Consider the following 27,284-nt stretch of genomic DNA (forward strand, 5'->3'; position numbering starts at 1 on the left):
AATTAACAGAGTATTGTGGCCACTTGAGAGTTGCAAGTAAAGAATAACGGTACATGTTGAACTAAAGATGCACCCAATATACCCTCCATAGTTTAGGAAAGTAGGATGAATTTGTCACCCGCACTTGAAGCCTTTCAAATGGGACAGCCTTTAATGCACCGCTGTGATGCAGTCAGCCTTAAAGAATGCATCTCCAAAAATGCAGCTCTTCAATGCAAACACAGATACTGTCTCTTTGGTGTTCACGTTGGTTCTTTTGGTATTCAGGGTGAATGTAGCTTATGTCTAAGAGTAGCCTCTTATAGCTGTTGGCATTGTTTAGTCTTGCTCAGGCTTGAAAGCCAGACTAAATACTGTTATATAAGAATTTGCACAACTGTTACACACATCTCCTGTTGTATAACTTGCTTTATGTCATGCAACAGTATTAATAACATGTCCGAATATCCTAGGAACATGCATGCCTACCTTATACATGTAAAGGAAGAGATTTAAGCATTTCAATCGTTCCCTTGAGGACTCATTAATCACGTAGACACCACTTGCATACCTTTTCCTCACTTGGGAATACGAGGATTGCTATGAAGCAGATCACCATTAATTTGAAGTTTAGGTCAAATGAGGATAAAGAATGAGTAAACATTGCAGAATCCCCATGTGGACTGTTCATTTTGATTTTAGGGAAGCCAATCAAAAGAAATCACACGGCTGAATAAATGCAATCAAGCCGAAAAAACAGATGTGATATGGAAATGTCTGTACAAACATACTCAGAAATATGGGCATGGCTTAAATGATTTGAGAGGAATTAATTTAAAGGCCAGTTCTGTAAACTAACAAGCAGCAAGATAGTCTAATGTCGTTGAAGGGTAATTAAGGGAATGAAAGATTTAATGTAATGACATTCATGCTTTCTCATGCTGCCCTCTGCCTTTTCAACATATAAACCTTGGGATTTGGTATCTTAATGGCTCACTTTGAACACACATGTTTCAGATTCAGGCTCACAAACTGTTTCCAAGTATACAAGAACTCAAAAAAGGGAGTCAGCTGTTGCCTCCTTAATTCTTTTGTAAGGATTTTTTCTCCTTATTTTGATTTCCAAACATTGCATCCAAACTTTGATCTCTCTGCCACTCATAAGCCTACAGGGTTTCGACACACATGTTGAAAAGGTCTGTGCCAGAGCTTAAGAATTTTTGAGTGTGAAGGGAATATTATGGAAAAATATTTACAAGTTGCACAATTTCATGCCTCTGCTTGTGCTTTTTCTCTCATCTAAGCACTCAAATCACAGACCCTGCGAAGGCTGTAAAGCCAGAAAATCTTTTTTTAAACCTTCTGTGATGATGGGAACATCTCCTGTTGGAGCTGTTGGGTCCTCAGACATTGCTTCAGTTTGTTTTCAGGAGCATTATTAAGGCAACTATCAAGGACCTCTGTTGTTGTCATCCAGAAAGATACCAAAACCATCAGAAGCATTCCTCTTGACTCACTACAATTGCGTAACCCTTTTTTATGGCTTTGACTCATATCTACCTGCCTTTAACAATTTCCGCAAGAGACATCAAACTACTGAGAATGAATAGTAGTGTTTGAACATTTATATTCCCAAGATGCGTACTGTGACATGTGCCAAGCCTACGTGATGAGTCAGTCTCTTGTGAATGAGTCGATAAAAGATATCAGAGAACACTTTGGTAAGACAGACACCAGTTTCCTTGTTTGTAGCTAAGCAAGATTTGTCCTATATTGAGCAACATGAATAAAAGTCCACTTTTTACACCTGAAGGGGAGGGGAAAAAACGTGTGCAGCGGTGTCAGCTTTCACTGTTCACACTTGTGATCGTATCAGGTGTACTTTGAACAGGCTTGTGTTTGGTTGAAGAGTCCGCCTGCAAGAATGGGTGGGGTGATGTGTGTTTGAAAAGACAAGGTGAAGGCTCCTGTTGTGGTACGTGCTCAGGCAAAGGACAGGCTTGAATGGAATCTTTTACCTCTAACACTGAAGAGACTGCACACTAAAGGATTACCTTCTCTGTGGAAATAATTGATTTGACCACAATGGATACAGCAAGTGATGCCACAAAAATCCTAGAGAAAGGACCTGAATACCTCAGGAAGCAAATGGAGCTGGAGAGTGAGACAAAAGTACACATGAGTGCTGTGGAGAGGCTCGCTGCAAGTAAACTCAAATATGTCAAAAGCAAAGAGGTGGTCAGCTCTACTCAGGAATCTGTGATCACCATTGGATCTGGCTCTGTAAGCAGTACCGGGTCTTCGAACCGGAGCTCCAACCGAGGTGGGAATCTGAGCACTTTGAGTATCTCAACTGCAGCAACATGTGGTTCCCAAAGGATCTCACCAGTGCAGGTTCGTCGATCCAGCTCCAAAAAACGACCAGACTCTCTTCTAATTCACAGACAGAAATGTGAGTTACTGAGAGGGTCAGCAAGTGGCCGCAGATATCGGAGATCGCGAAAGCTACAGCAGAAAAATGCTCCGTTACCTGAGGCAGCAGATAAAGAGTGCGAGGGTGAGAGCAACACAGTGAAAATCACCACACCTGAGGGAACAGAGAAGGAATGCAGCTCCCTTACAGAGAAGAAAGAGAAGATTGGGGAAGCAGAACAACACAGCAAAGGAAACAGTGCTTCTGGGACAAAGGTGACAGCTCCTGGTGGGAACAAATCTGCTTGTCTCTTGGCGGTTCCTGAGGTCGTAAAGAGGTCTGGGAAAGGAGTCAGTCGTTCGCACTCCGACATCAGCTCCAGGTACTCCAAAAACTTTGCAGACTTTGATGCTTTTTTCAAGTACTGTGGGCTGGAAGGGGAGGTCATCGAGTCTCTGGGGAAGGAGAACTTCTCGGCACGCTCAAACGAGATTACTAATACCATCGTCAGGAGTTTCAGCATCTCTACATCGGAGGATGGCTTCTCCAGGAACAGTGGGGACAGCGACGGGCTGCTGGAGGAAGAGTTACATGAGAAGATTCATCAGGGGACGTCTGTCATTGAGCGCAATGCAAGGATTATCAAATGGCTGTACAGCTGCAAAAACGCCAAAGAGACTGGGAAAAAATTGAGAGATCTGGATTGAGAGAACACTGTCTTCTGTTTTCTTTGGGGGCCATATCATAATGTTTCTAAATGACACAGCTAATCCATCTCCTCATCCATCCATCTTCTGTTTTTATCTCTACCATTGTTTCTATTTGTTTCTGTGCAAACTTTTTTAGCAGACGCATATCAGGAGAAATTTTGGTTACAGCATGTTTTTGTCTATTAAAACTTGCAACAGCTAACTTTTCTGTCACATTAGGCTCAGAGTCCAACATCAAACACACATAACAGAAACCTCTGTTACTTTATAAATACATTTTGATATAGGCAGTCTTCTAATATAATTTAATCACAATGCAGATTTAGAGTCTTTGACCTTTAATGCTACTTTGGCATTGACAGTTCCCACGACAGAGCACTCCTCACCCACTAGGTTACCAAGTTATCTCACCGCGCTTCTGCTCCCTTATTTGTGACCGTCAAGTCCTTCTTGAAACACTCTGTTTATCCCCAGTGAATTAAAACAAACATGCTGTATACAAAGAAAACATAAAAATATTGATAGAAATCGTGTCTTAAAATATAGAGAAGCACTAGACTAGGAAAAAGTGTGTTTTGTGTCTCCTCTGTATGTAAGTTGACAGCAGAAGTCTCGTCCCTTCTTGATTTTGAGAGCTCAGTGATGGAGAACCGTGTTCAAGTGTTGAAAAATGGCACTTTAAAAAAAAAAAAAAAAAAAAGTAACAGTTGACACTGAGGATGTATTTATGCTTTGGACATCAAGCACTGAAAATGTTAAAGCATTGGTTCTGTACCAAGACAAGCGACGCCTGTGCAAAAGATTGTGTTAATGGACACCGGCCCTTATCACTGAGCTGCAATTTAAAATACAATATTTTGAAAAATGATTGTCTTTCTCTCTCAGTTTGATGCTGATGCACTATCAATGTCTCAGTATTTTTTTTATCCATAACTAACAGCTTAATGAGTTCTTAATAAATTGATTTTGGCGCAGATTCCCTGCAAAGTATTTCCGCCAATGGATGTTTTTAAAAATTGGCATCCAAGATGTTTTCTGTTCAAATAACTTGCAGTGAACTTTGATGTACCATCGATAAATTATATGTAGGTTTTTTTTTAGTTATCAATTAAATCTACCAACTATGTATTAAAGGAACCAGATTGGTGCTAAACTTGATGAACGCTAAGACATCATTTTATTGTTGAGAAAAAAACGTTCTTCAGCAGAGACTTTAGATCAATACCAGCATTAAACATCTCCTGACATAATGACATCCAGCCTGCTCCCCTATGTCCATAATCCTATGAGTGTAGTCTTCCATTTCACTCCCAGTGAAAAGTGTACATTCCATTACACACACACACACACACACACACACACACACACACGCACAGGCAAGAATGTCCTCTTAAGAAAAGTTGCCTGTCAACGGTTAGTCCTCACAAGTACAAAAAGACACACACACACACACACACACACACACACACACACACACACACACACACACACACACACACAGTGACACACTTTAACAGTCGCTTTAAAAACAGTCTGTAACACATGTTCTAGTGGTTTCATGTTTCTAATAGGAAGTAATAAAACTTGTTAAGTAATCAGATTTAACGACAGCCAGACACAAAACTTGTAGGCAGTGGTTATTTTCCAGCCAAAGAATCAGTTGGTTCCTCAGTCCTGTGTGAGAGGAATGTACATAATAATCTGATAGGCTTAAATCCAGTGACCCGTTGTAACTGTATCTTCACTTCCCTCCCAAGCTCTGTCTGTGTTTTCTCTTCTCCACTTTCTGTCCCTTCTTGTCTTTTATCCAGCGCTCTATGCAGATCAAAGCTTAGAGGCTGGAGCATGAGTTGGGAAAAAGCAAGACAAAGACTTTTGTGAGATCCAATTAGAACCCGCTCTTTGTTTCTCTCACACACACACACACTCAGACATAAACAATTACATTCAGTATATGTGAGTAAATCTCAGCTGCACCCATGTTGTCGACACACCTTCCCATTTTTCCCTAGTCCTGACTGGCAATCTAAACCCAGGCAAGTCGTATCCTGCCCTGCACATGTGTTTGTTCGCAGGACTAGCTCAAAAGGTATTTCTCAATGTGCATTAACTGTTTCATTGTAAAAAAAAAAAAAAAAAAAACAGCACTTTTTTCACCAGCAGCATGAAAAGTGGGCTGATTTACAGATATCAGAGTTACTTGATATGTGCTTCCTGACTGAAAATGTAAATTGTTACTAGTTACATTTCAGTATGCTCATAAGAGTCTTATTTTACTGTAGTTTATTTTACTGTATCTATGCTCTCACTTCATTGTACCATAAAGGTTGAAATAATACTGCAATATGACACAACACCATACCCTAAGTATTTTCACTCAAACATAGATGGAGTTTGATGCTGCTTGTTCAACATTGTCTAACACTGAAGTGATCTATATTCCTGATAACTGCAAATAAAGCATGGAAATATTTTTCACAAAAGCAGAATGTTTTATTTTTAGTGACAGCGAAAAGCTTTATGCAAGTGTCATCCAGTGATTATGGCGGGTATGAGAAAACCGTTTCAGACTCAGGTAGTTTATGTCACCAATTTTGGGTAACTAGTTATATCTATTAGTTTTGTGAAGTCAAAAAAAAAAGAGCAGCAGAATTTTAGACTTGTTATCAAAAAAGGCCTTATATGAATAGTATGCATACATGTCAATCACTGAGGCCAACAGTAGATGTCAGCAGAAGTACAGTACAGCATACAGCTTGTACTGATTCAAGACTTTCTGTCTTTACAGTATGGGGCCTAAGGGGGGCAGTATCTAACAACAATGCTGTACCAGCGTACTGTGTTAAAATCTCTTACCTGTTCAGTAATGTAAAACCTCTGTCTTCATGTTAACATGTCGTGACACTGTGTTAACATGTGCAAAAAATGCACAGAAGAGTAATCCCCACCAATAAACCCTTCTGGGTGGATGTTTGATATGTTGTATAATTCCAAGTAAATTTGAGGAAAACAAAGGAACAGATTGTGGAGTACTGTTTCACCTAATGAGCCTGATGTCTAATGCCAATTTGCAATAAGGAAGTCAGAAATAATGCTAAGCTTAGAACAGAAATGTTGTAATTCTCATCCTCCCCCTAAAACACTTAATGATACTATGCACACCCAGAAAAGCCAGGGTAAATAAAACATGAGCTGACGGATTTGTGAGGTTTCCTTGGTTATCAGAGCAGGGACTTCCCATCAGACCTGATAAAAAAATATAAAAATACTACAAGCCATCGGGTCGGGAGAGGCTGTAAAATAAAAATAAAGCATTATTCAGACCTTGTTTCACTGGCTAAAGATGAACTTGCATAAATCTGAGTTGCTAAATTTAGACTTGAACATATGTAGCAAATTAAAGTTTCTGAGTGTTAAAAACAAATAAGACAGGCTGTATTCATTTTTCTTAGAAGTCCCATTCAAACCAGCAAAAAATATATCAATGTATTCCTCCAAATTGTAAAAAAAAAAAAAAATCTATGAAGTATGAACTTATAAATGAAAATATATCAGGACGTCTCATACTTAATAGAAAGCTCAAATCTTGGCAGATGTTTAGATTTTTAACTCATGTCCATCTCTGGCTTTAATATCCAGACCTAATCATTAAAAAAACCTCTCAGCATACACTATTAACACAACTTTGTAAACAATGTTCATGTGCAATGTAACTTCAGACACCTTACCTGCATTCAGACGTGTCAAAAGTATTCACATTCATTATTCAGCTAGAAGTATAGATACTAGGGTTTAAAAAGACTTCTGTAGAAGTTCAAGTATCAACTCAAGCTTTTTACTAAAGTGAAAGTGTCAAAGTACTGGTTTAAATCTACTTAAAGTATATAAGTAAAAGTCATGGGAAAAAGTGCCATTAAGTAGGACAAAAGCTTAGGCTACGCCACAGGGTCCTATAGTGCACTACCCTACCTCCCTAAAAAAACATTTCTCTAAAGGCCATAATGACTTTAATGTTATATTAATATGTTAATGTATCATGTTTATACTTCAAATCCAACCACAATCAAATTCTCTTTATCCGGATGGCATGATTTATTGGGATAGGTTTTTGAACGATGACAAGGCAGAATGAAAACAAACTGAAATGAAATAAGAGTAACAAGGCTATTTTTGAAATGTAAGGAGTAGAAAGTACAGATAATTGCTTGAAAATGTAAGGAATAGAAGTAAAAAAGTTGGCTGAACAATAATTACTCCAGTAAAGTATAGATACCAAAAATTTCTACTTAAAGGACTTTTGAACTGGCTGAGAAACAGACTGAAAATGATACTGATGCCTCTTTATGACCTTCAATAGCAAACAAGACCATCAGCAGCAACACTGACACCTTCTCTGTTGTCATTTGTAATGCCTGAAACCGCCCTGAGGGGGTAGGTTTCAGACCAGTTGATGGACATCTTGCTTCAGAAACAGCCTTTATTTGACTGTTTTCATGGAAAATAATCACATTGCCTGATAAAGCTGACAGTTAAAAGACAACAGGATGAGGTTTTTGTTGAAAACACTATTTTTGCATGTATAGGACAAGAGATAAGAGGTATTGCTTTGTCCACAAGGGGGCGCCAGAATCGATACAAAACAAAAGTTCTTCACAGCAGCTTTAAGAAAGGTCACAGTATTTGTACTTCATTACTTGACACCACTGCCAGCATTACATACTTAAGCCCAAGATCCACAGGATGCGTCGCGTTACGTTACGGCTGCGCCGCGCACGTCGCAGCAAATAGGTTCCCATTCAAGTCAATGCTCTAGAGTCCACAGGGCGCGCTGCGGCACGTCTCAGCTCCGTCTCTGGAGCGTTCCGCCGCGCCGCTCTGCCAGAGATACGCGGGGAGTCTATTTTCGCCGCTCCCCGCGCCCAGCACGCGTCAATCCACACAGAAATGATCGAACTATCCCGGAAGTCAGGCACGAGGATCGTATGCAACATCCGCTCACTTTCAAAATAAACACCATGTGCAAACACAAGATCGTAAATTTCACCACTTCTTCAACATTACGTCATAACCTGTGGCATCGGGCCAGACGTCAGTCTCAAAAGATATCCGACACCATGGACGAGGAAAAGTTTATACTGTGTTGTTCTCGCGCGTTTTGGAGTTCTCGAGGGATCTTGAGTTTCCTGCTCCGGAGTGCGCGCCGCTCCAAACACGCATCCTATGGACCAGGGCGAAAGCCCCGGGACGGAGCAGAGCCGTGTCGCAGCCGTAACGCGGCGCACACGCATCCTGTGGATTCCCCGAGTTAGACTGCTGATTTCCCTTGCTCTTTAAGACTTCAGTTTCTAGGAAACATGCTGTAGACTGGGAATACACTTCCAAAAAGGACAAAAATAATAGACAATTGCAGAAGCCATATATCGTTGAACTGTCTGAACCATTTTTCTTTTTTTAAGCTGCTGTTGGTAGTCACAGAGTTAACATCTGTTCAGAGAGAGGGACTTCGAATGTCAACACTATCCCTCCCAACCAGATTTCCTCTTAGCCCCCCAACACAGATCGGCGTGTGCAGTCATGATAGTGCCGGACTCATAGTGTGATAGTGCCGCCCCTTAACCAATCAGGACAGAGGATTGGAGATTAGCTATGATTGGTCCCTCATAACGGGAATGAGGGGAATAATAACATTGCTTGATACAAAGGCATTGGACAACACAGAGATTTGCAATAGTCTCAAATTACTTCACCTGCAGATGAGTACCGATGGGTATTATGACCTTTTCTCCAAACCCAGCACAAAAAAAAGTAATGTTTGTTACACCGTTCCTACCAACAGCAGCTTTAATAATGAAGGTCTTTTACCACTTCACACTCTATTATCACATCTATTTTTGTTCCTTGATGGCCACCACCTCATCAGTGACAAAGCTGCCCTGTGGTTTTGTTCCCATCCTCCATCACAAAATCAAAACATAAGTACATGTGCGCAGTCCTCTGTCACGTGTACAAGAAAGCCCCAACAAAACAGAAGGGATAAAAAAAGAACACGAGTGACAGCTGCTGCCAGCCAATCAGCGACTCGACTCAGGGTAGCAACAAGATATATACTGATATTCTGTCCAATCAGGGAGCAGCAGAGGGCGGGGCCTAACTCTCGTATCTGCACTGTGTTTACTTCCGTCAATATTTCCACCACGGCAGGCAAGAGAGGAAAGAAACGGAGGCAAAGACGGACGCTACAACAAAGGAGTCGCTTTAGGTAGGTTGATGTAATGTAGAACTTTGTTAGAGTTTCATTTAGATTCCTTATTTTCTGCCAGTCGTGATTTTATTAGCTGACAGCTTTTCTATTCTGCATTTTTGACGGCTGATTGTGGGATGTGAAAGCGACTGTTCTGACGCTGTTATTTTTCTGAATGCTGGATGTACTGTAAATGCGTCATTGTCATGTCAGGTCTGTCATTTCATACTCTCAGTGTGCATCACAGCCTCAGTGTAGATAATGTTAATATATAATGGCCTCATTGTTTACATAGCTGGTGCTGTCAGACAATAACCTGTTATGAATATGCAGCAAAAGCCCCAATCCCAAGTAACTACAATAAACATGTTTTTTTTTTTTTAATTACATTTTATAGCATTGGACAATTTTCAGCAATAAATCACACAATAATCCTGTATCTTATTTGAATCAATACCTTTATTTGCAGCTGGCAGAATGACTTTGATCAAAATATATATTGTAAATAATATAATAATGTAGAAAAAATAATGTAATCTCTTATAATACTGTATAGTCTAATGCAGGGGTTCCCAAAGTGTGGGTCGGGACCCTCAGGGGGAGGCGAGCCACAAATGGGGGGTTGTGTGATGTCTTCCAGAATGTTTTTTTTTTTAAGTTATCTAAAAATATTTCTTATATTTTATTATCAATCTTGTGTTTATTTTCCTTGTTTCCTCATTTTCATCTTCCTTTTTGTTTATACTGTTAATTATTATTATTTTATTATTATTATTATTATTATTATTATTATTATTGTATTGTTTTGTATTTATTTATTTTTTCTTCTCTTTGTTGGTTTTGTATTACTTATATATAATTTATTAACTTGTGGTGAACAAAGAAATACTGAAAAATGCAACAAAAAAAAGTTGAATGACAAAAGTTAACTAAAAATAGTAAATTTTGTCCATTTATAGTAAAAAAAAAAAAAAGTAGCTAAACTTGAAATAAAACCTTGAAAATAGAACATGTAATGAGTTTTCTGCCTTTCTTTTTGCCAGATGACTCCTAAGTTTAAGGTTAGTGAACAGTTAATTATGGATAGCATCAGTAGCAGTAGATGAATCCATAAAGGCACAGGAAACACAGCCACATGATCATATAGGTAGGCTAATTTTCTGCAGACCAGCTAAATGAAGCCACATTAAATCACTTTGAGAGACAGTGGGGGTCACGAGTGTTTGGCATCTATATGTTGGGGGTCACGGGCTAAAAAGTTTGGGAACCCCTGGTCTAATGTATACATAAACATAGTCATAGCCTGTTTATAGCATGTACATACCTGTAGCAATAGTCAATAGTCACTCATGTAGATACATATTATATTATATTATATTATATTATATTATATTATATTATATTATATTATATTTTATTATACTATATGATATTATATTATATTGTATTAATTTATATTCTGTATTATTTATTTAATTTACTGCTAAAGCACTTCTGGTTAGATGCAATCTATATTTCATTGCTTGTACCTGTGACATGCCCAATGACAATAAATTGAATCTAATCTAATATCTATTTGTCATCTGAATTGCTAAAATCTTTGAAAATTGCATTAACATTTCAAAATTAAAAAATTTGTAAAGACCACAGATTTCAACTAAACGTGTATTTTCTCACCTTTTCATTTATTTTCTTCCATTGTGTCGCTGAAAGCCCAAAGATAAATCCTGCACCTTGTTGACTGTCCAGGTGTTTTGAGTGGTAGTGACGCTCTGTGCCCCCCCTCCCCAGGTAAAATGCCTTTTTTGGGCAAAGACTGGAGGTCACCAGGATTGAGCTGGACAAAAACGGAGCATGGCTGGAAGAGGATTGTCTTCTATGGACACGAGCTGGACGATAACAACAGAGAGATAGAGTTGACAGAGTAAGAAAACAACATTTATCACCATATTATCTACAGCTTCTTTTAATAGCATTTTCATACCAGATCTATCTGTATATACTTTATATGATTCATGAGTCAGTGCTTCATCTGGTAGATTAATCTGAACTGAACTTGATATTTAACAACTTAGTCAAGTAAGCTCAAGAACAGGATGAGTGTTTCCCACGTTTAGTTCTGCTTTCTATTACACCCCCCCTTCTCAGATGAACAACCTCAAACACTTTACCTCATATTTCCCTATTCAGGATAAAACATTGCCCGGCAACTTAAAATGACAGAATTGATGGTTACTCAGGATCTCACCATACTAAAGCAGTGCCACCAATGATCTCATTAACCTTAGATCTCTGTTTAGAAGTGGACTACAGCTGACTGATTGCCAGGACTTAGTTTTCAGATATATTCCGATTTAATCAATGGAGCTGATAGGGCATGAAGGGTGAGACCCCCAAGAATGACTGGTTAGTATCTTGTGAGCTTATTGAGTATTAACACCTGGCTGCAAACCAGACACCCGTACAAGTAAGCCTACATTCCTTACTAATTTGATTTACATCATATCCTGAACAGTCACTTTTGGTAAAAACTCCTAACAGATCAAGGAAAACGAATGAGTCAGTTGAGTACAACTACCTTCAACGATTGAGTGTTGTATCGTACTTTTTTGGCCTCAAGAAGTAAATATCCAGTACACTGTCATTGTGGCCATGGCAAAGAGTCTCTGATGGTGTAATTTGCATCCCACAATTGCAGCCTGTTGTTGCCAAAGGGCCGTCATGGCAAAAGAGCAGGCTGAGTACAGGGTTGGTTTTAGACTCTCAAGAGGATGATTCTACATGAGACTAACTGGTCAGTGTATCCCTCAAAAACGACGCAAATACCTGAAATTATTGAGGTGTAAATTAACAGCATCACAAATAATGAGTTGGCGTTTACAACCACATGTCTGATCTTTCTACCATGTGTAGATCAGAGTCTGAAGTAGACTGATTCTGCAAACATTACCTTGAGGCAATATAACACGATCTTGTTGTTTTTGAACACATGCATCATGGTTCTAACAAGGACAATGCAGCAAAGCAGTTCTTTCATTAATATTATCTTATTCGAATGCATTAAGACAATGCTAACTAAGCCATTTATCCTTTGCTAAAAGAGCTTGCATTTGCAGTATTTCTATGAATAACAATTTGGGTGTTGAGATGACTTCACCCGAACAATTACAAACTACGTCTGCAAGGTAAATTGGAAAAAAAATTGGCAAGATGTTGTATGGTTTTTATTGAGTTCCAAGCACAGTTACAAGGCTGAATCGTGGGCTGTATAAAAACAGCATTACACATGACCAGCACAACAGCTCCCCTGAGGTAAAACCAAAACTGATGCATTATAGATCGCCTCCTCCATCCAGCAGATGGAACATGGGTCTAAGTTAAAGCTACTGTTGATAGTCGTGATATAAACATCAGTTCTGAGAGAGATTTCGAATGTCAATACTACCCCTCCCCTCTCTGCGGTCGTAACCCCGCCCACAAAAGATTGTTGTGCGCATTCTATGAGGAAGTAGTGGCTTCCCAGCCAATCAGGGCGACGTAGTGGGGCTGCCACTCGACCAATCAGAACAGAGGGTTGGGGAGTAGCTCTGATTGGTCCATGATAATGGGAACGAGGGAATAATAACATTGCTTGATACAAAGGCATTGGAAAACACAGAGATTTTGCCACAATCTCAAATTACTTCACTTACAGATGAGTACCGATGGGTATTATGACTCTTTCTCCAAACCCAGTAGAAAAAAAGTAACGTTTTTGACACCATTCCTACCAACTGCAGCTTTAAGTAAGATGTTTGCTGTTAGTTAGTTAGTTATTTGATGTTAGATGTGACATCATGATTGACAGCTCTGTTGACGAATGCATGCTCCTGCAGTGTTCTTTACCGGATTAGCAGAGTAGATGAGGAATGGCGAAGGAAAACGTAACAAAGAGTCACCGAACTTTCCATAACCATTAGTGTGCGCTCAAATTCGACACAAGAATCTGTTCTGCAGTGGTGTGACATCAACCCTGTGGATTCAACAGCCAGATCAATTCTAAACATGTCTTGGCTCCAAAATACTTTGCCAGTGCAAACATGTCAACACCCATCAAGAGGGAATTTTGGCTTCCGTTTTTTACTTTGGGAAGAGATGGAGGTGTGCTGTTCATATTTGTACAGTGAATAGGCAGATCAAACAAAGTGAAGTGGCTCAGATTATTTATTTTATCTATTAACAAAACACTCAATACCAAAAAATATCTATTCAAAAACTAATTCAAATCCAAAGAGAGAGGAAAACTATCACTCAAACTTTAGTGTGGATAATTCAATCTTTGTTTGTCCAAAAAAAAGCCTGCAATCAGAAGAAATATAGATCTTTGAGATCTCTACCTTTGCCATCACTGGAAATGATAGATACCCTTAAATTAGATGATTGACTATCCATCTGGGAAACTGAGAGGGATTATATTGTGATAGGATGATTTGAATACAGCCTTGCAGAACAGAACTACACCTATTGTCTCATTTCTTTATTTTCTGACCATCAATAATAAACACAGTGCTTGATTCAGATGTTTCAACACACCAAAGAAAGTAGAGTGTACTACCAAAGAACTTACGGTGTCAGGGCGCTCTGGAAAATAAAATCACAGATATATAAATCATGTTGGTGTTACTAAAGCATCATTACAAAGCCAACTTAGAACCAGATCAAAACATAAAGATAACATACTGGTCTTCTTGTATAGTACACTTCTCCTAGAGTTACTCTGGTACAGTGTGTAAATCTATCATAGGTATTTATACTTTAAGTAGTGTGTGTTGAATGTTGACACACAAGTTCTTCTGATCAGAGAACACGATAGTGTCCAAACAACCTGTCGTTATTTTTTGCGACTGCCCCTCCAAAAGCTGTCTAGTTGTTTGAAAGACTTAAATAACAACTGTTTGGTGAAAGCAGCCAAACTACAGAAAGCTATTTCAGTCTTTCTGCTGTGTTACATGTGTCTTTGTGGGCAGTCTGGGTTACCTCCTCTGTTATCTTCAGGAAACATGTACTGTGTTAAGGTTGGTACTGGCTGGTCTAACAAAAGGAAAGGAGTTTCCCAGTCTGGTTGATTTTTGTTGAGTAGGGTTAGAGTTTGTTTACACTGAACAAGGCTCAGCATTTCTTCTCCTATCATTTCTTTTTCCACATTTTTATTAGCATTTCTTCTCACCAACTCCAGATATTACTGTTATTACTTTAAGGTTAAACAACAAAAACACTTTCAAACTGGCTTTTTCTTAGGTGCCCAAGTAGAGCAATGTCATCAACCTTTCTGACTTTAGAGGACTTTAAAGGGCCATGAAGAGGATCCTAAAGAATTACAACCAATGATAAACAACCACAGCTAATAAATCAGCTCTGCTCAGCTTCTTCCCCTGTGAGTTATTTTAGCTGGAGACAAATTTTGATGTCCACATGTTTGGGCTGTAAGAACAAATGTAAGCAGAAGTGAAAAGCAAAAATGGTATAATTTTACTTGCAAGGTCAAGAACTATTGATGAGCCGACTTAAGGCCAAAGTTCTTTAACGTTTAATGCTAAAGTTTGCACACTAAGTCTAAAAGAACTAGGGTTGCAAAGGGGTGGATCTTTTCCAGTAAATTTCCATGGGAAGTTAAGCTGGGGAATTTTGGAAATATTCCAAATTGGAAACTTTCCATGGGAGTTATGGGAATTAACTGGGAATTGATGGTAATTTAATGGAAAGGTATCATATCCAAGCATAAATATTGTTTTGTTATAAGCAGACATCCATCCAAAATACAATTAAAACAGATTTATTTGTAAGTAGAACTTTATCAAGTGTTAAATATTTTATTGAGCAATCAATTCTTTCATTGAAGAACAAAAACATGAATGTTGAGTTGAATATTACTAATCCCCCTGACCCAACCCATTCAAAAATGAACAAAACTGCAATCCCAACAAAGTCCCATTCAACATGTTAAATGAAAAAGCATCTTCCCTCAAGCTTCTCAAGCCTAGGCTCTGCATTTTTGCTAAACCCTTTATGGCAATGAGCTCTTCCTGGGCTCTTCCTAAGTTCCCTATTAAGAGCCAACCTTCAATTTAGTAAATTCCTGGTTTATTCCTGTTTATTCCCATAAATTCCGGTTTATTCCCATAAATTCCCATGGAAAGTTTCCAACTTTGAAAAGTCCCAGAATTTTGCAACCATAAAAAGAACACCTGAAACAAACACACATTTGGTAATTAGTGTCTCTCAATAACAAAAAAAAACAAAAAAAGTTTTAAAAATAATTATAATAAAGACTATTTTGAAATTAAAATAATGAAAATATCTACAAGTGAAGTGCTGTCATTGAGTTACATCTCTACTGGAAAATGGTGTCATTAGTGACAGCATGACACACCCATCTGTTCGTGATTAAGCCTCACTTTTAACAGCCAGGGAGACACTAACAGTGTTAACAGTTGAATCTGTGCACCAGTCGGTGATATCTCTCTCACGTCACAGAGTCCCCCTTTCTATCTATTGACCAAGCAACATCACTCAGAGTCCCGCATTAGCATGTCAGCAGTCTTTTCACCAAAAGGCGACGGACACGGCATCAGACAATAACGTATGACATCATCTGTTCAGGCTGGCTGCACTCCAAACGCCGGCTCGCTTAGTGAGTCTGGTGACATCATGCGATGGAGGTACATTCAGCAGAAAGAAAGGGGAGCATTGTGATGACCGGTGGCATGGTACACCGTGGTGCAGTAGAAGTTTAGATCTGTGTGTATCTTGATCGATGTTGCACCAAAAAAGTGTGAGAGGAATTGAGACAGCTATGTGCCTGAAACAGCTACATTTCAGGCACATACTCTATCTGCTTCCTCCCTTGTTCATGTCTTCCTACACAATCTCTTCAGCTCATGTATTTCAGGATATAGTTTAAATATCCACAAATCCTTCTGAACCTTCCTGCTGTTGTGCGATGTCTTTTATTGGCTGTGTGGAGGCCGCTGCTACGCATGCAACCGGTATAACAGAGCCCAGCTATTGCATTCCTTACTTGTAATTCACCGTGGCAGATTACTGTGCTTGCATGTGTGGTTGTGTGCATGCCCGTACAACTGGATAAATGGATAGAGACTAGGGATTACTGTAGAGCACATTCACCCTGTTGACTTCGCAGTCAGATGAGCAGAGCCATGCCTTCACTTACGCTGGAGGACAAAGAAATGTAGTTTCAGAGATCACGCAGACCGCAACGGATCACTTCAGGTGGGTGAAATGTGTCCTCCACCCTCAGGAAGCACTTGAACCAAAGATAGAGCCTTTGGGTTCTTCATTAGAACAAGATCTCTTATGTGCCTTTTCTTTGGCTGAGTTAAACTCACAGTGTTTGCAGGTGGGAGGCTGTTTAAGGGGCTGTTACTGCTGTAGTGATGCCTGCAGTTAGTCTGGGCACCAGTGTGCAGAGCTGCCACATAACTTTATTGCAGTAGAACATGATTTTCATGATCCCTCACTCTGCTGATTGTCTTCATGATGTAAGAAAGAAAAGCATATCATCAAATTTAAGAAGCAGGAAGGATCAGACAAGAGTGAGGAAAACAATCAATCAATCAATCTTTATTTCTATAGCACCAGATCACAACAAATGTTATCTGAAGACTTTACAAACAGAGCAGGTCTAGACCGTACTCTATGTTATATTATTAACAAAGACCCAACATCAAGACAGGATACCATCCAGTCCCATTTTACTGACAGGACTCAGTCCGATCTCATCTTAATCCACCATGAGCAGAGCACTTTGCAGCATTTAGCAAGTTACAGCGGCAAGGACAAATTTTCTTTAACAGGCAGAAACCTCGAGGAGAACCAGATTCAGGATAGACAGACATCTTTTGAGACAGTGTTGGGATTAGAAAGAGGGATAGAGAGAGATGAAAAGAGAGTGAGATGATAGAGGTGAGAAGGATAGTAGTAGGTGTTGTAGCAGCTGGAGCCTAGCACGTCTACGGCAGCATTGCACTTCTTGAATCCAGCTTGTTGGAACTGAGACAGTGTTGGGCAGTAAGCTTAAGGCTGCTACCGTTGCAATTCCCAACCAGCGTTATTTTCATTTTCTCTAAAAGACCGGACTAGATCAGACAACAAACAAAGCATCCAGCATTTGCAAGTTTCCCACAATTTCCCAGCAACTGAGCTCTTCCAGTAGAATGCAGAATGAATGCCAACATTGCTCGACAGCAGCCACACTCATGAGGCTGCCTGCAGTGTCTGCAGACATCATTCATTTTAGTTTTTAACCAGCCTTGTGAGAGCAGGCAGTGGGGGATCATGTAAAAATGCCATCAATCAGCCTGAATGATCAGCTGACTAATTCATTGACAATGTTAAGCTTTAGCACAGGGGTAAAATCATAAGACACAGACCAGTAAAATCATAACATAATAACTTATAAATAGCGACAGCTCTAAATTTGCCCCTTTGTTTTAGCGCAAAAAAGTACAGGTACATTCTGAAAATGTTTACATTTAATGAAATATCTTTCCACAAAAACAGTTGTTCTATTTTTTGCCATGATGAGTCTCATAGTGGGCTGAATATTTTACTCTTTAAGCCCTGAAACCTGCTGCGAACACACCAAACACACAGGTTATTCATTCACCTGACACACAAAGTGTAATGGTTACTGCAAAAGAACAGATAGATTATATTAATGAACAAGGTAAAGTTGATTAATTTGGGACGGCTGTGGCTCAGTGGGTAGAGTCGGTCGTCTATCAATCGGAAGGTTGGCGGTTCGATCCCAGCTCCGGCAGTCACATGCCAAAGTGTCCTTGAGCAAGACACTGAACCCCGAATTGCTCCCTCTGTTGTTCAGAGGTGTGTGAATGTGTATGAATGAGATTAGCTAACACTGATGGTCCCTTACTGTAGCAGCCTCTACCATCAGTGAGTGAATGGGTATGAATGGGTGAATGTGACAAGTAGTGTAAAAGCGCCTTGAGTAGTCAGAAAGACTAGAAAAAGCACTATATAAGTACAAGTCCATTTACCATTTACCCCTCAGTTTCAACATGAACATGAACATGGACAGTGTTGTATGCAGGGGTGTAGTGCTAGTGTTAGTAGTTAGTGGATCATCGTATAGTGCTCTAACAAGTCTTTATGAATCTCAACCGGATTATGCAAGTCAGCAAGTCAGTTTTCTCACTTTAAGAAAAAAAGTCTAGAAAAAAAAGTGCCGTTCAGGTGCGCTCCATCAGCACTATGATTTTAATGCGACCCCCAGAGGACAAATTTGGAATAGTAGTTACTTTTATTAAAAAAATGCAGTTAATGTCTTCTCTGTAATTTTTTCACTTTGCAAAGTCGTTCCGTGGGCTGGATTGGAACCTGTGGTGGGCCGGTTTTGGCCCGCAGGCCGCATGTTTGACACCCCTGCTTTAGCACAACAACTACTTCTACTACTACTAGCCAGTAGTCCATACTGCATGATAATAAGAAAGCATACTCACTAATGTTTGCAATATTAAACATATCAAATGTTAGACATTGAAGAGTTAATTTATTTTTGGTAATAGACCGCTGCTTGCTGCATATTTTTAAGGTATTATATCTTAGTATAATCACCTGACCCAAATATTTGCCCCTGGAGTTTGTAGTTTTGCCAGTTGAGTGCTTAACTTCAGCCAAAAGATTATGAATGCATGGAGAGTCAAACACCAGTCCAGTCAAGCCCTTTGATCTGTCAGTGAAAGGTCAGAAGACAGCGAATGTGTAGCCTCAGAGGAGCAGATCGAACTTTGTTCCAGTTATGTCATTTCCTTTTATTTACATTAAAAGAAAAGATTGCAAATTTTCACTAAAGCTGTATCCTGCAGGGACATGACACACTGTCAAAAAAGCATTTCTATAAATCATTATTATACATACCAAAATAAAATAGAGATAAATGTGCTCTGACCTTCACACACAGACACACAATCATGAAGACGTTAGATGTTTTCAGTTGAGCCAATAAAAGCCTCCCATGTCAAAATATGTCCAGACGAGGCCAAAAGGTTCAGATCTATCTTATCAGTTAAAAGAAGGCCTCTTATCAGGAAAGCAGGCTCCAAGTGCTGCCAGGAATCTCAGAGATCAGTCACAGATCTGATCATGTTTGCATGTTTTTTTAGGAAACAGAGTCTGAGTCACATCAGGCATGTTCGCTCCCAGACTTTATTATAGTGTGTCTCTAATTTTTGGTGCTTCCTCCATCATCACAGAGCAGTGAATCGTGTGTGTCACATCTTAACTATTCTGACTGCTGTTACATCTCTATTAGTCGGCTCATTACGCCGATTCATCAAAAATAAGGACCCTAGATCTGACAACAGGAGAAGCTTTTGACTTTTAACTCAGCATTTTCTTATCACATTTGGATCGGTAACATTTTAATGTGATGTCGTTAACATCTCCCTCCCATGCTTCCTCTGTCCGAACAGGCTCTGCAGCGACAACAAAGAGAATCTGTTTGTCGGGGATGTGTGCGAGCTCGCCACGACAAAGAGGAAGAAGGACTTCTACAACAACAACACCAAATCTCAGTGTGAGTTTCGGCTACGCATAATCCTTGTTTGGCTTCGGTTAAGAGTGTGTATTCAAATTAAAGCCCCTTTGTTCACAAATAGGCTAAGCAGAAACACTTGTGGGAACAAGCCATATCTGCAGTCAAGGGCTACCACTTATTAAAAACTTTTTTGAAAAATGTTTAGATGGCTGGGAAAAGTAGAGAGAAGTCTTATTGGAGCTGAGAGCTTAGTATACAGGGGATTTTAATAAGTTTTAAATATATTTTAAAATGTATAACACTAAATGTTATTATCATTAGAGTGTTCAAAGCTCATGTGAGAAGAATGGTTCGCTGCAGAGTCCAGATTTTTCAAGCTTTGCAAATGAGCGTATAATTATGATATTAATAATAATAATAATTTTATTTGTAGAGCACTTTTCAAAAACCAAGTTACAAAGTGCTTTACATGTGCAGCAAAATAAAACAGGCAGATCATAAAAACACACAAGTCAAGATAAAGAAATAAAAACACATTTTAAAAGACATAAAATTCCCCTAAAATAATTCTAAAGGAATACAATTCTTTTAAAATATATTTCTTCAGACAGTTTAAATAAAATAAAGTGAAATAAAATTCAGATAAAATCCAGGAAGGCTCTGCAATGAAAGTATGTTTTAAGAAGGGATTTAAAAGAGCTCACTGACTCAGCAGACCTGATCTCCTTGGGCAGATGGTTCCAGAGTGTTGGACCCCTCACTGCGAACGCCCTGTCCCCTTTCATTTTCATTTTTGTGTTAGGAATGCACAGTAAACCTCTGCCCGAGGATCGTAGGGTATTAAAAGGTCTGCTATATAGCTCGGAGTAAGTCCATGTAGAGCTTTAAAAGTAATCAGTAAAATCTTAAAATCAATTCTAAAACACACAGGGAGCCAGTGCAAGGAAGCTAAAACCGGAGGGATGTGGTCAAATGTTTTGGTTCTGGTTAAAACCCTGGCAGCTGAGTTCTATACAGTTTGGAGACGATCAAGGGATTTGTTGTGCAGACAGCTAAAAAGACTGTTAAAGTAGTCCAAGCGCGAGGAGATAGAAGCATGTAAAATTGTCTCTATGTCTTTAAAAGTTAAAACTAATTGGCTTCATTCGTGCCAAGGGCGCCATTTGCGCTGCCCGACAACATGTCTACTCGCCCCTTCACTTTGACTTTACATGTAGTTCACTCGTGCAAATGATTTTATTCTGGTTTGGTGTGAACGCCCCATTAGAGTTTCAGCAGTTTGTAGGCATGAGAGCTTTAAAGCTGTTTTTTGTGCTCTACTTCTTCTTCACATATCACAGAATACATTTTTCTAAAAGCAGTGCTTCAGTAGAATTGAATGTAACTGTACTCTAGAGCAGGGGTTCCCAAACTTTTCAGCCCGTGACCCCCAAAATATAGATGCCAAAGACTTGTGACCCCCACTGTCCCTCAAAGTGATTAAATGTGGCTTTATTTAGGCAGTCTGGAGAAAATTAGCCTACCTATATGAGCATGTGGCTGTGTTTCCTGTGCCGTTATGCATTAACCTACTGCTACTGATGCTTTTGATAATTAACTGTTCACTAACCCGAAACTTAGAAGTTGACTGGAGAAAAGAAAGGCAGAAAACGCATTACATTTTTTATTTTCAAGGTTTTATCTCAAGTTTTGCTACTATTTTTGTCAATATTTTTTACTATAATGGGTAAAATTTTTATTGCATTTTTTAGTACTTCTTTATTCACCAAAAGTTAACAAGTTAACAAATCATATATAAGTAAAACAAAACCAACAAAGAGAAGAAAAAATTAATAAATAAGAAAATATTATTAAAGAAATAATAATAATAATAATAATAATAATAATAATAATAATAATAATAATAATAATAATAATAATAATAATAATAATGATAAAATAATAATAATAAGAAGAAGAAGAATGAAAATAAAAAGTACAAACTAAAAGGAATATAAACATAAGAAAACAAGGTAAATACAAAAAAATAATAATAATAATCATTTTTAGATAACTTTAAAAAAAAGTACTTTCTGGAAGACATCTCACAACCCCTCATTTGTGTCTCGCGACCCTCCAGGGGGTCCCGACCCACACTTTGAGAACCCCTGCTCTAGATAACGGCACAAAAACACCAAACCTCTTACACCTCATATGTTAATGTGTTTGTTTTCTGGTCCAGTTGTTTTTAGGGATAAATGGATCTACGTGCAGAAAGGAAGCACGAAAGAGGTGAGTTTCAAGACGTCTGTTTTTGAGGATGAACAAGCATGACTTATTTGAATAGAAACAAAATCAGTTAATGTTTGTGTGCATGTGTGTTTTTTTCAGCGTCATGGATACTGCACGCTTGGTGAAGCACTCAACCGTCTAGACTTTTCCAGTGCCATCCAGGACTTGAGAAGATTCAACTATGTGGCAAAAGTGAGTGATGGTGTTTGCACATGTTGACTGAGAATCCTCTTAAAACCTCCAGCTGCCTTACTCTGTCTCTTTTCTAAAGCTTTTCCAGCTAATAGCCAGGTCCCAGCTGACGTCTTTGAGTGGAGCTGCCCAAAAGAACTATTTCAACATCCTGGAGAAGATTGTACGGAAAGGTAAGACGAAGAAGACTTTTTTTTTAGCTTGCAGGGCTCATTTTATGTTAGTAATATAACTTCTGTATTCTTAAAGTTTAAGCTCTGAGCGACCAGGAGATGTTCTTTATAAACTAGTATTTAGTAATGGTAGAGCTATTGCAATGAATGTGAAGCCACAAAACCAGTGGGAGCAGTGTACTCTGTCATTATGGGGTTGTGTTGCCTGGTGCAGATCCAGTCTGCCACATTTATGAGGTGAAACTTACATGTTAAGTAACTCCCTTTCAAAATAAGAGTTGTTTATTTGAAGCTGAGTTATGTTTTTCATTATTTCTGTCCTTTTTGAAACTTGTGGTAGTAATCGACTTTAAGTTGTAGAGAGGTATTCTTATGGAGGGAGGGGAGAGGAGAGATGTTACATTTTGTCTCTTATTTCTCTGTTTGTTTTTTAAATCTAATTACCAGTGCTAGAGGACCAGTACAACCCACGCCTTGTCAAGGAGCTGCTGCAGGACCTGAGCTCCACTCTGCACAATTTGACCATCCATGTCGGAAGGTGTGTCCTAGTGGGAAATGTGAATATCTGGCTCTGTCGACTGGAGACCATTCTGAAGTGGCAGCAGCAGCTCAACAACCTGCAGATCCCCAAGGTAGAGGGTGTTCTTGTGTTTGTGAATTCATCAGACTGGATGTAGCCTGTGTCTATTTGTGAAAGCATGCTGGGAGCCAAGGCAACCCTCTGGTCCAGTTTGAGCCTCACGTGTAATTAGGAGCTATGTATTCACTATTACAACTTGTGCATTTAATGACAGGGAGTTATTCTGCACAGATCCACTCTTGATTGAATATATCGTCTCTTTGTTTTCTTCTCAGCAAGTCTGCGATGGCATGTCATTCAACGACTTGCCGCTATATATGCAGAGCCAGATCCTCTGCAAGTTATCTGATGCCTATGACATCATTAACCTGGGACAGGCCACGCCCACTCTGCACTGCCTCAGTGAGAACAGGGTGCTGTGGAAGAAACTCTGTCACTTCCACTTCTCAGACAAACAGGTGAGAAAGCAACATACTTGATGAAGGATGATGCATAGAATACATAACTCGCTTGTAGTTAAAGCCCCTGTGAGAAACTTTTGGTGGTTGATGGTTTTGGCGCCCTCTATGGACAAAACAGTACATCTTATTTCCTGGCTGATAATGTCCTGTACATATCTAGGTAATTTCACCAACATAAAACATAACCGTTTTATCTTTTGACCTTTAAATGTATCTGTGAATTCTGTGAATTGTCTTATCTGACTCCTGCCCCCACCCCTCATTGGTGACAAGAATTAAAAACTACTGTATAGAAATACTCAGCCAAGTCATTGATAGCAGGTTTGCTTATTCAGATTGTATTCAATATAACATCTATATTTATCTCAGTCTGTTTTTTTTTTAACCACCTAAAAACTCCATACAGTAGCTGTGTCTCAATTCAGGGTCTGCATCCTACCGAGGACACAACCTACACAGACTCCTTCGGAGGCATGTCCAAGGGCTGCGTCAACTGTTGTGAAATGGGACGGTCTAGCCTCCAGAGGATTTCCAATCCAATCCAATCCATTTTATTTATATAGCACATTTTAAAAATAAGAACATTACCAAAGTGCTGCACAACAAATACCAACAGTAGAAATAAATAATAGTAACATTTAAAATACAGTAAATTAAAGGACAAACAGAGACCAACACAAACTCTCTGTAAATGCAAATGCTGTATTAAAAGCAAAGGAGTAAAAATGAGTTTTAAGACGTGAAATGAAAGTATCCAGGGTGGGGGCCATTTTGACTTGGGTGAGTAGCTCATTCCACAGTTTAGGAGCTACCATTGAAAAAGCTTGGTCACCCCTCGTCTTTTGTCGGCTCTTCGGCACGACGAGACGCATCTGATCTGCAGACCTCGGTGCTCTGGAAGGGTCGTAGATATGTATGAGGTCAGAGATGTACTGAGGTGTCAGACCATTTAGTGACTTAAAAACAAACATTAAAATATTAAAATTAATTGTAAAATTGACAGGGAGCCAGTGGAGGGATGCGAGAACGGGGCTAATATGTTCATGCTCGCGGGTTCCTGTTAAAAGGCGAAGGCCGCGTTTTTGACTAACTGTAAGCGAGAGGGAGGCCCGGTTAATGCCAGTGTAAAGTGCATTGCAGTAGTCCAAATGGGTCGAGATAAAAGAATGAATCAAGAGCTCAGAATCATTAAAATATACAACAGATTTAATTTTGATTAAAAGCCTCAGATGATAAAAAACTGGTTTTAACTACTGAGTTTATGTGTTTATCAAGTTTAAAACCCTTTTCCGGGTTGCGTCACCGTGTTCCCGCCCCTACCTTTACGTAATTTCTGCCGTCCAGGCCCACGAAAGTAGAGAGAGAGACAAAGGACGTGAGAAAGAAGAGAAGAGAAGAGAAGAAGCAAAGTGAAGTTATGGAGCCAGAGGTGATACTTTTATTATTTTTTATTATTTTGAATAACTTTTGGGAATGAGCAGCGGCGCGCAAAGAATCTTGGGACATGGGAGGCCGTGAAGGACAGTAGCGGTGTGTCCTGCAAGAAGAGGCTCACATATGTGGGCTGCATTTGAAGGAGCCTTCGAAATGGGACAGCCTTCACGCAGCGTCATGATGTAATCGGCCTTCAAATGCAGCCATAGGAGGATGCAGACCCTGAGTTGAGAGACAGCTAAGTGTCTTTAAGCAGCCAAAAGACATGCATACAGTTCACTTGTTGTCCACTAGAGGGCTGCATTGCCACAATTTTCTCACAGTTCATGTGTCTCTCTCTCTCTCTCTCTCTCTCTCTCTCTCTCTCTCTCTCTCTCTCTCTCTCTCTCTCTCTCTCTCTCTCTCTCTCTCTGTCTCTCAAACCAACAAATACACTCAGGATTTGCCTTAATTAGTAATTGCCCTCAGTTATATCTTATAACATTTAGTGCCAGTAATAATTACATTCCTGTCCCCTGTGTTTGCTTCCATCCCTTTGCAGTTCTGCAGGAATCTGGTCCTCACAAAGAGTGGAGTGGTGGATTGGAAGCTAATGTACTTCGCTCTGCAGAAACATTATCCGATGAAGGAGCAGTACGGCGACACCTTGCACTTCTGCAAACACTGTAGCATCCTTTTCTGGAAGGTAAAGAAAAAAAAACACACACCTGCAACCACATTCACATCACACAGGAAGAAAGAGAGCAGTGCATCAGACCACATCAGAGGAAAATTACAAGTTGAGTTCCCATCTGAGGACAACTGTTAGACAAAAGAGCTCAAGTGTTCAAAGAGACATTTCTTCTCGAGCTGATAACTGTGCAGAGATCAGACGTGAGAGTTAGATCAAGTATCAAGTTCGTTCTAGAACATGTTGTGTTTCCTTGAGCAAAGAGACAAAACATTCATTATCTTTTGGTACACTCAGGGAAAGTCTCAGAGACAGTTTGGTGCAGTCTCTCTCACACCAAAGTGTCTCAAGCTAAGAGTAACACAGTGGCTCCAGTGACTGCTTTTCCTGTAAAAGACCAACAACGTACACAAACATACACAGTCACTGATTGTGATGAGTCCTTAATATCTGTGATTTAGAATACATTTTATTAGTGTACTCTTACATTAAGCGGGTCAGAGGTTGAACGATCATCTTGTTAACCCTTTAATCTCAAAGTCAATGATCTAAGTTTGAAAGAGTCCCATAGATCCCCATCCCTGTGATGATTTTCCCCCCACAGCCTTATTATCCTCCTGCACTTTGTCCCTATTCTTTTGTAACGTCTGCGTCCCTCTTCTTGCTTGTCTCCCTTCCTTCCTGCCTCTTCACCTGGCTCCCTTGCTCCCTGATTCCTTAAGGATCGCCACCTGGCTTTGTTATTCAAGGTACTTTCTGCCCCTTTATTTTCTTTGTGTTTTCCTCAGTTGCCTGTCTGTCTGTCCCCTTTGTCTAAGATGATCTGATTCATTACTTGATGCCATCATGTTTTGCTCGGGGTGTGTTTAGTAAACAGTGACACTCTTTCTGCTGACTTTCTAACAGCCTTCACCTGCAGTTGAAAAACATTCCCTATTGCTCTATATATTCCTCTGAATGTTGAATTCATGTCTTTTAAAGTCACTCAGTTTAACACAAATCTTTGGCTGTGTATACTAACAAGGTTGCAACAGCTGTAAGTGTCTAAGTTCTTCTGTTTTACTTTGCTAAATCAGATACACAGAATCCTATCAATGATGTTTCTACTGCAGATCCATCACTCTTTACATTGATAGTGAGAACAATTTTAAAACCTTCCAGGAAGCCAATTAAAACCAAAAGTTCAGTCGCCAATCCTTTGTTAGTCTGGGTATTCATTTTCTTTACCCCTATGGATACTGATAATATAAGTAGTTAGTACATTTCTGTGTTATATTTATTAAATAATGTATGTAGAGTTAAATATAAAGTGAAGGGGAAATATTCAACACTTCCTTCATAACAAGTTAGTTTTATAGTTTAACTTATACAGAAGCGCATTGCATTGAAATGAGAAAAAAAATCTGCTCTGTTTTTCTGAATTGACGAGATAACCGACCCCTCAGTTGCTCTTTGTGAGGATCCAGTATTTCCAATTTATTTTTAATGAGTATTATTATATTGTCTGATTGTCTCTTGAGTCACGACGTAGCCAGCCTGAATGCATTTTAGATGCATCGTCCTAAATCCATGAAGCATGCCATACTTGCTCAGCTGATCCTGGAG

At 39.3% G+C, this 27,284-nt stretch overlaps 2 protein-coding genes across 3 annotated transcripts in view; both read left to right on the top strand.

The window, feature by feature from the left end:
• Nucleotides 1-2,064: 2,064 nt before the first annotated feature.
• On the top strand, nucleotides 2,065-3,784 carry fam110c (family with sequence similarity 110 member C). The gene has a single exon (XM_034700109.1). It carries the CDS (start codon nucleotides 2,065-2,067, stop codon nucleotides 3,097-3,099), a length of 1,035 nt encoding a protein of 344 aa, XP_034556000.1. The 3' UTR covers nucleotides 3,100-3,784.
• Nucleotides 3,785-9,234: 5,450 nt separating this feature from the next.
• Nucleotides 9,235-27,284, top strand: part of fbxo25 (F-box protein 25) — a 21,609-nt gene continuing 3,559 nt past the window's right edge. Inside the window, exons 1-10 of one of the 2 annotated variants that reach the window (XM_034700256.1) lie at nucleotides 9,235-9,361; nucleotides 11,135-11,267; nucleotides 19,834-19,937; nucleotides 22,120-22,169; nucleotides 22,269-22,361; nucleotides 22,441-22,534; nucleotides 22,982-23,166; nucleotides 23,390-23,572; nucleotides 25,551-25,694; nucleotides 26,402-26,648. In XM_034700256.1, coding sequence (XP_034556147.1) covers nucleotides 11,140-11,267; nucleotides 19,834-19,937; nucleotides 22,120-22,169; nucleotides 22,269-22,361; nucleotides 22,441-22,534; nucleotides 22,982-23,166; nucleotides 23,390-23,572; nucleotides 25,551-25,694; nucleotides 26,402-26,506 — 1,086 coding nt within the window. In that variant the 5' untranslated portion in view covers nucleotides 9,235-9,361; nucleotides 11,135-11,139 and the 3' untranslated portion in view covers nucleotides 26,507-26,648. Of the gene's footprint in view, nucleotides 9,362-11,134; nucleotides 11,268-19,833; nucleotides 19,938-22,119; nucleotides 22,170-22,268; nucleotides 22,362-22,440; nucleotides 22,535-22,981; nucleotides 23,167-23,389; nucleotides 23,573-25,550; nucleotides 25,695-26,401; nucleotides 26,649-27,284 lie in introns of those variants that run through there. The other variant, XM_034700257.1, reaches the window with a different exon arrangement.

This window comes from Notolabrus celidotus, chromosome 13 (assembly GCF_009762535.1).
Source record: "Notolabrus celidotus isolate fNotCel1 chromosome 13, fNotCel1.pri, whole genome shotgun sequence".
Taxonomy (NCBI): Eukaryota; Metazoa; Chordata; class Actinopteri; order Labriformes; family Labridae; genus Notolabrus; species Notolabrus celidotus.

Bases quoted from the DNA above. Each gene is read 5' to 3' on its own strand.
- fam110c (XM_034700109.1), top strand. From the start codon at position 2,065: ATGGATACAGCAAGTGATGCCACAAAAATCCTAGAGAAAGGACCTGAA.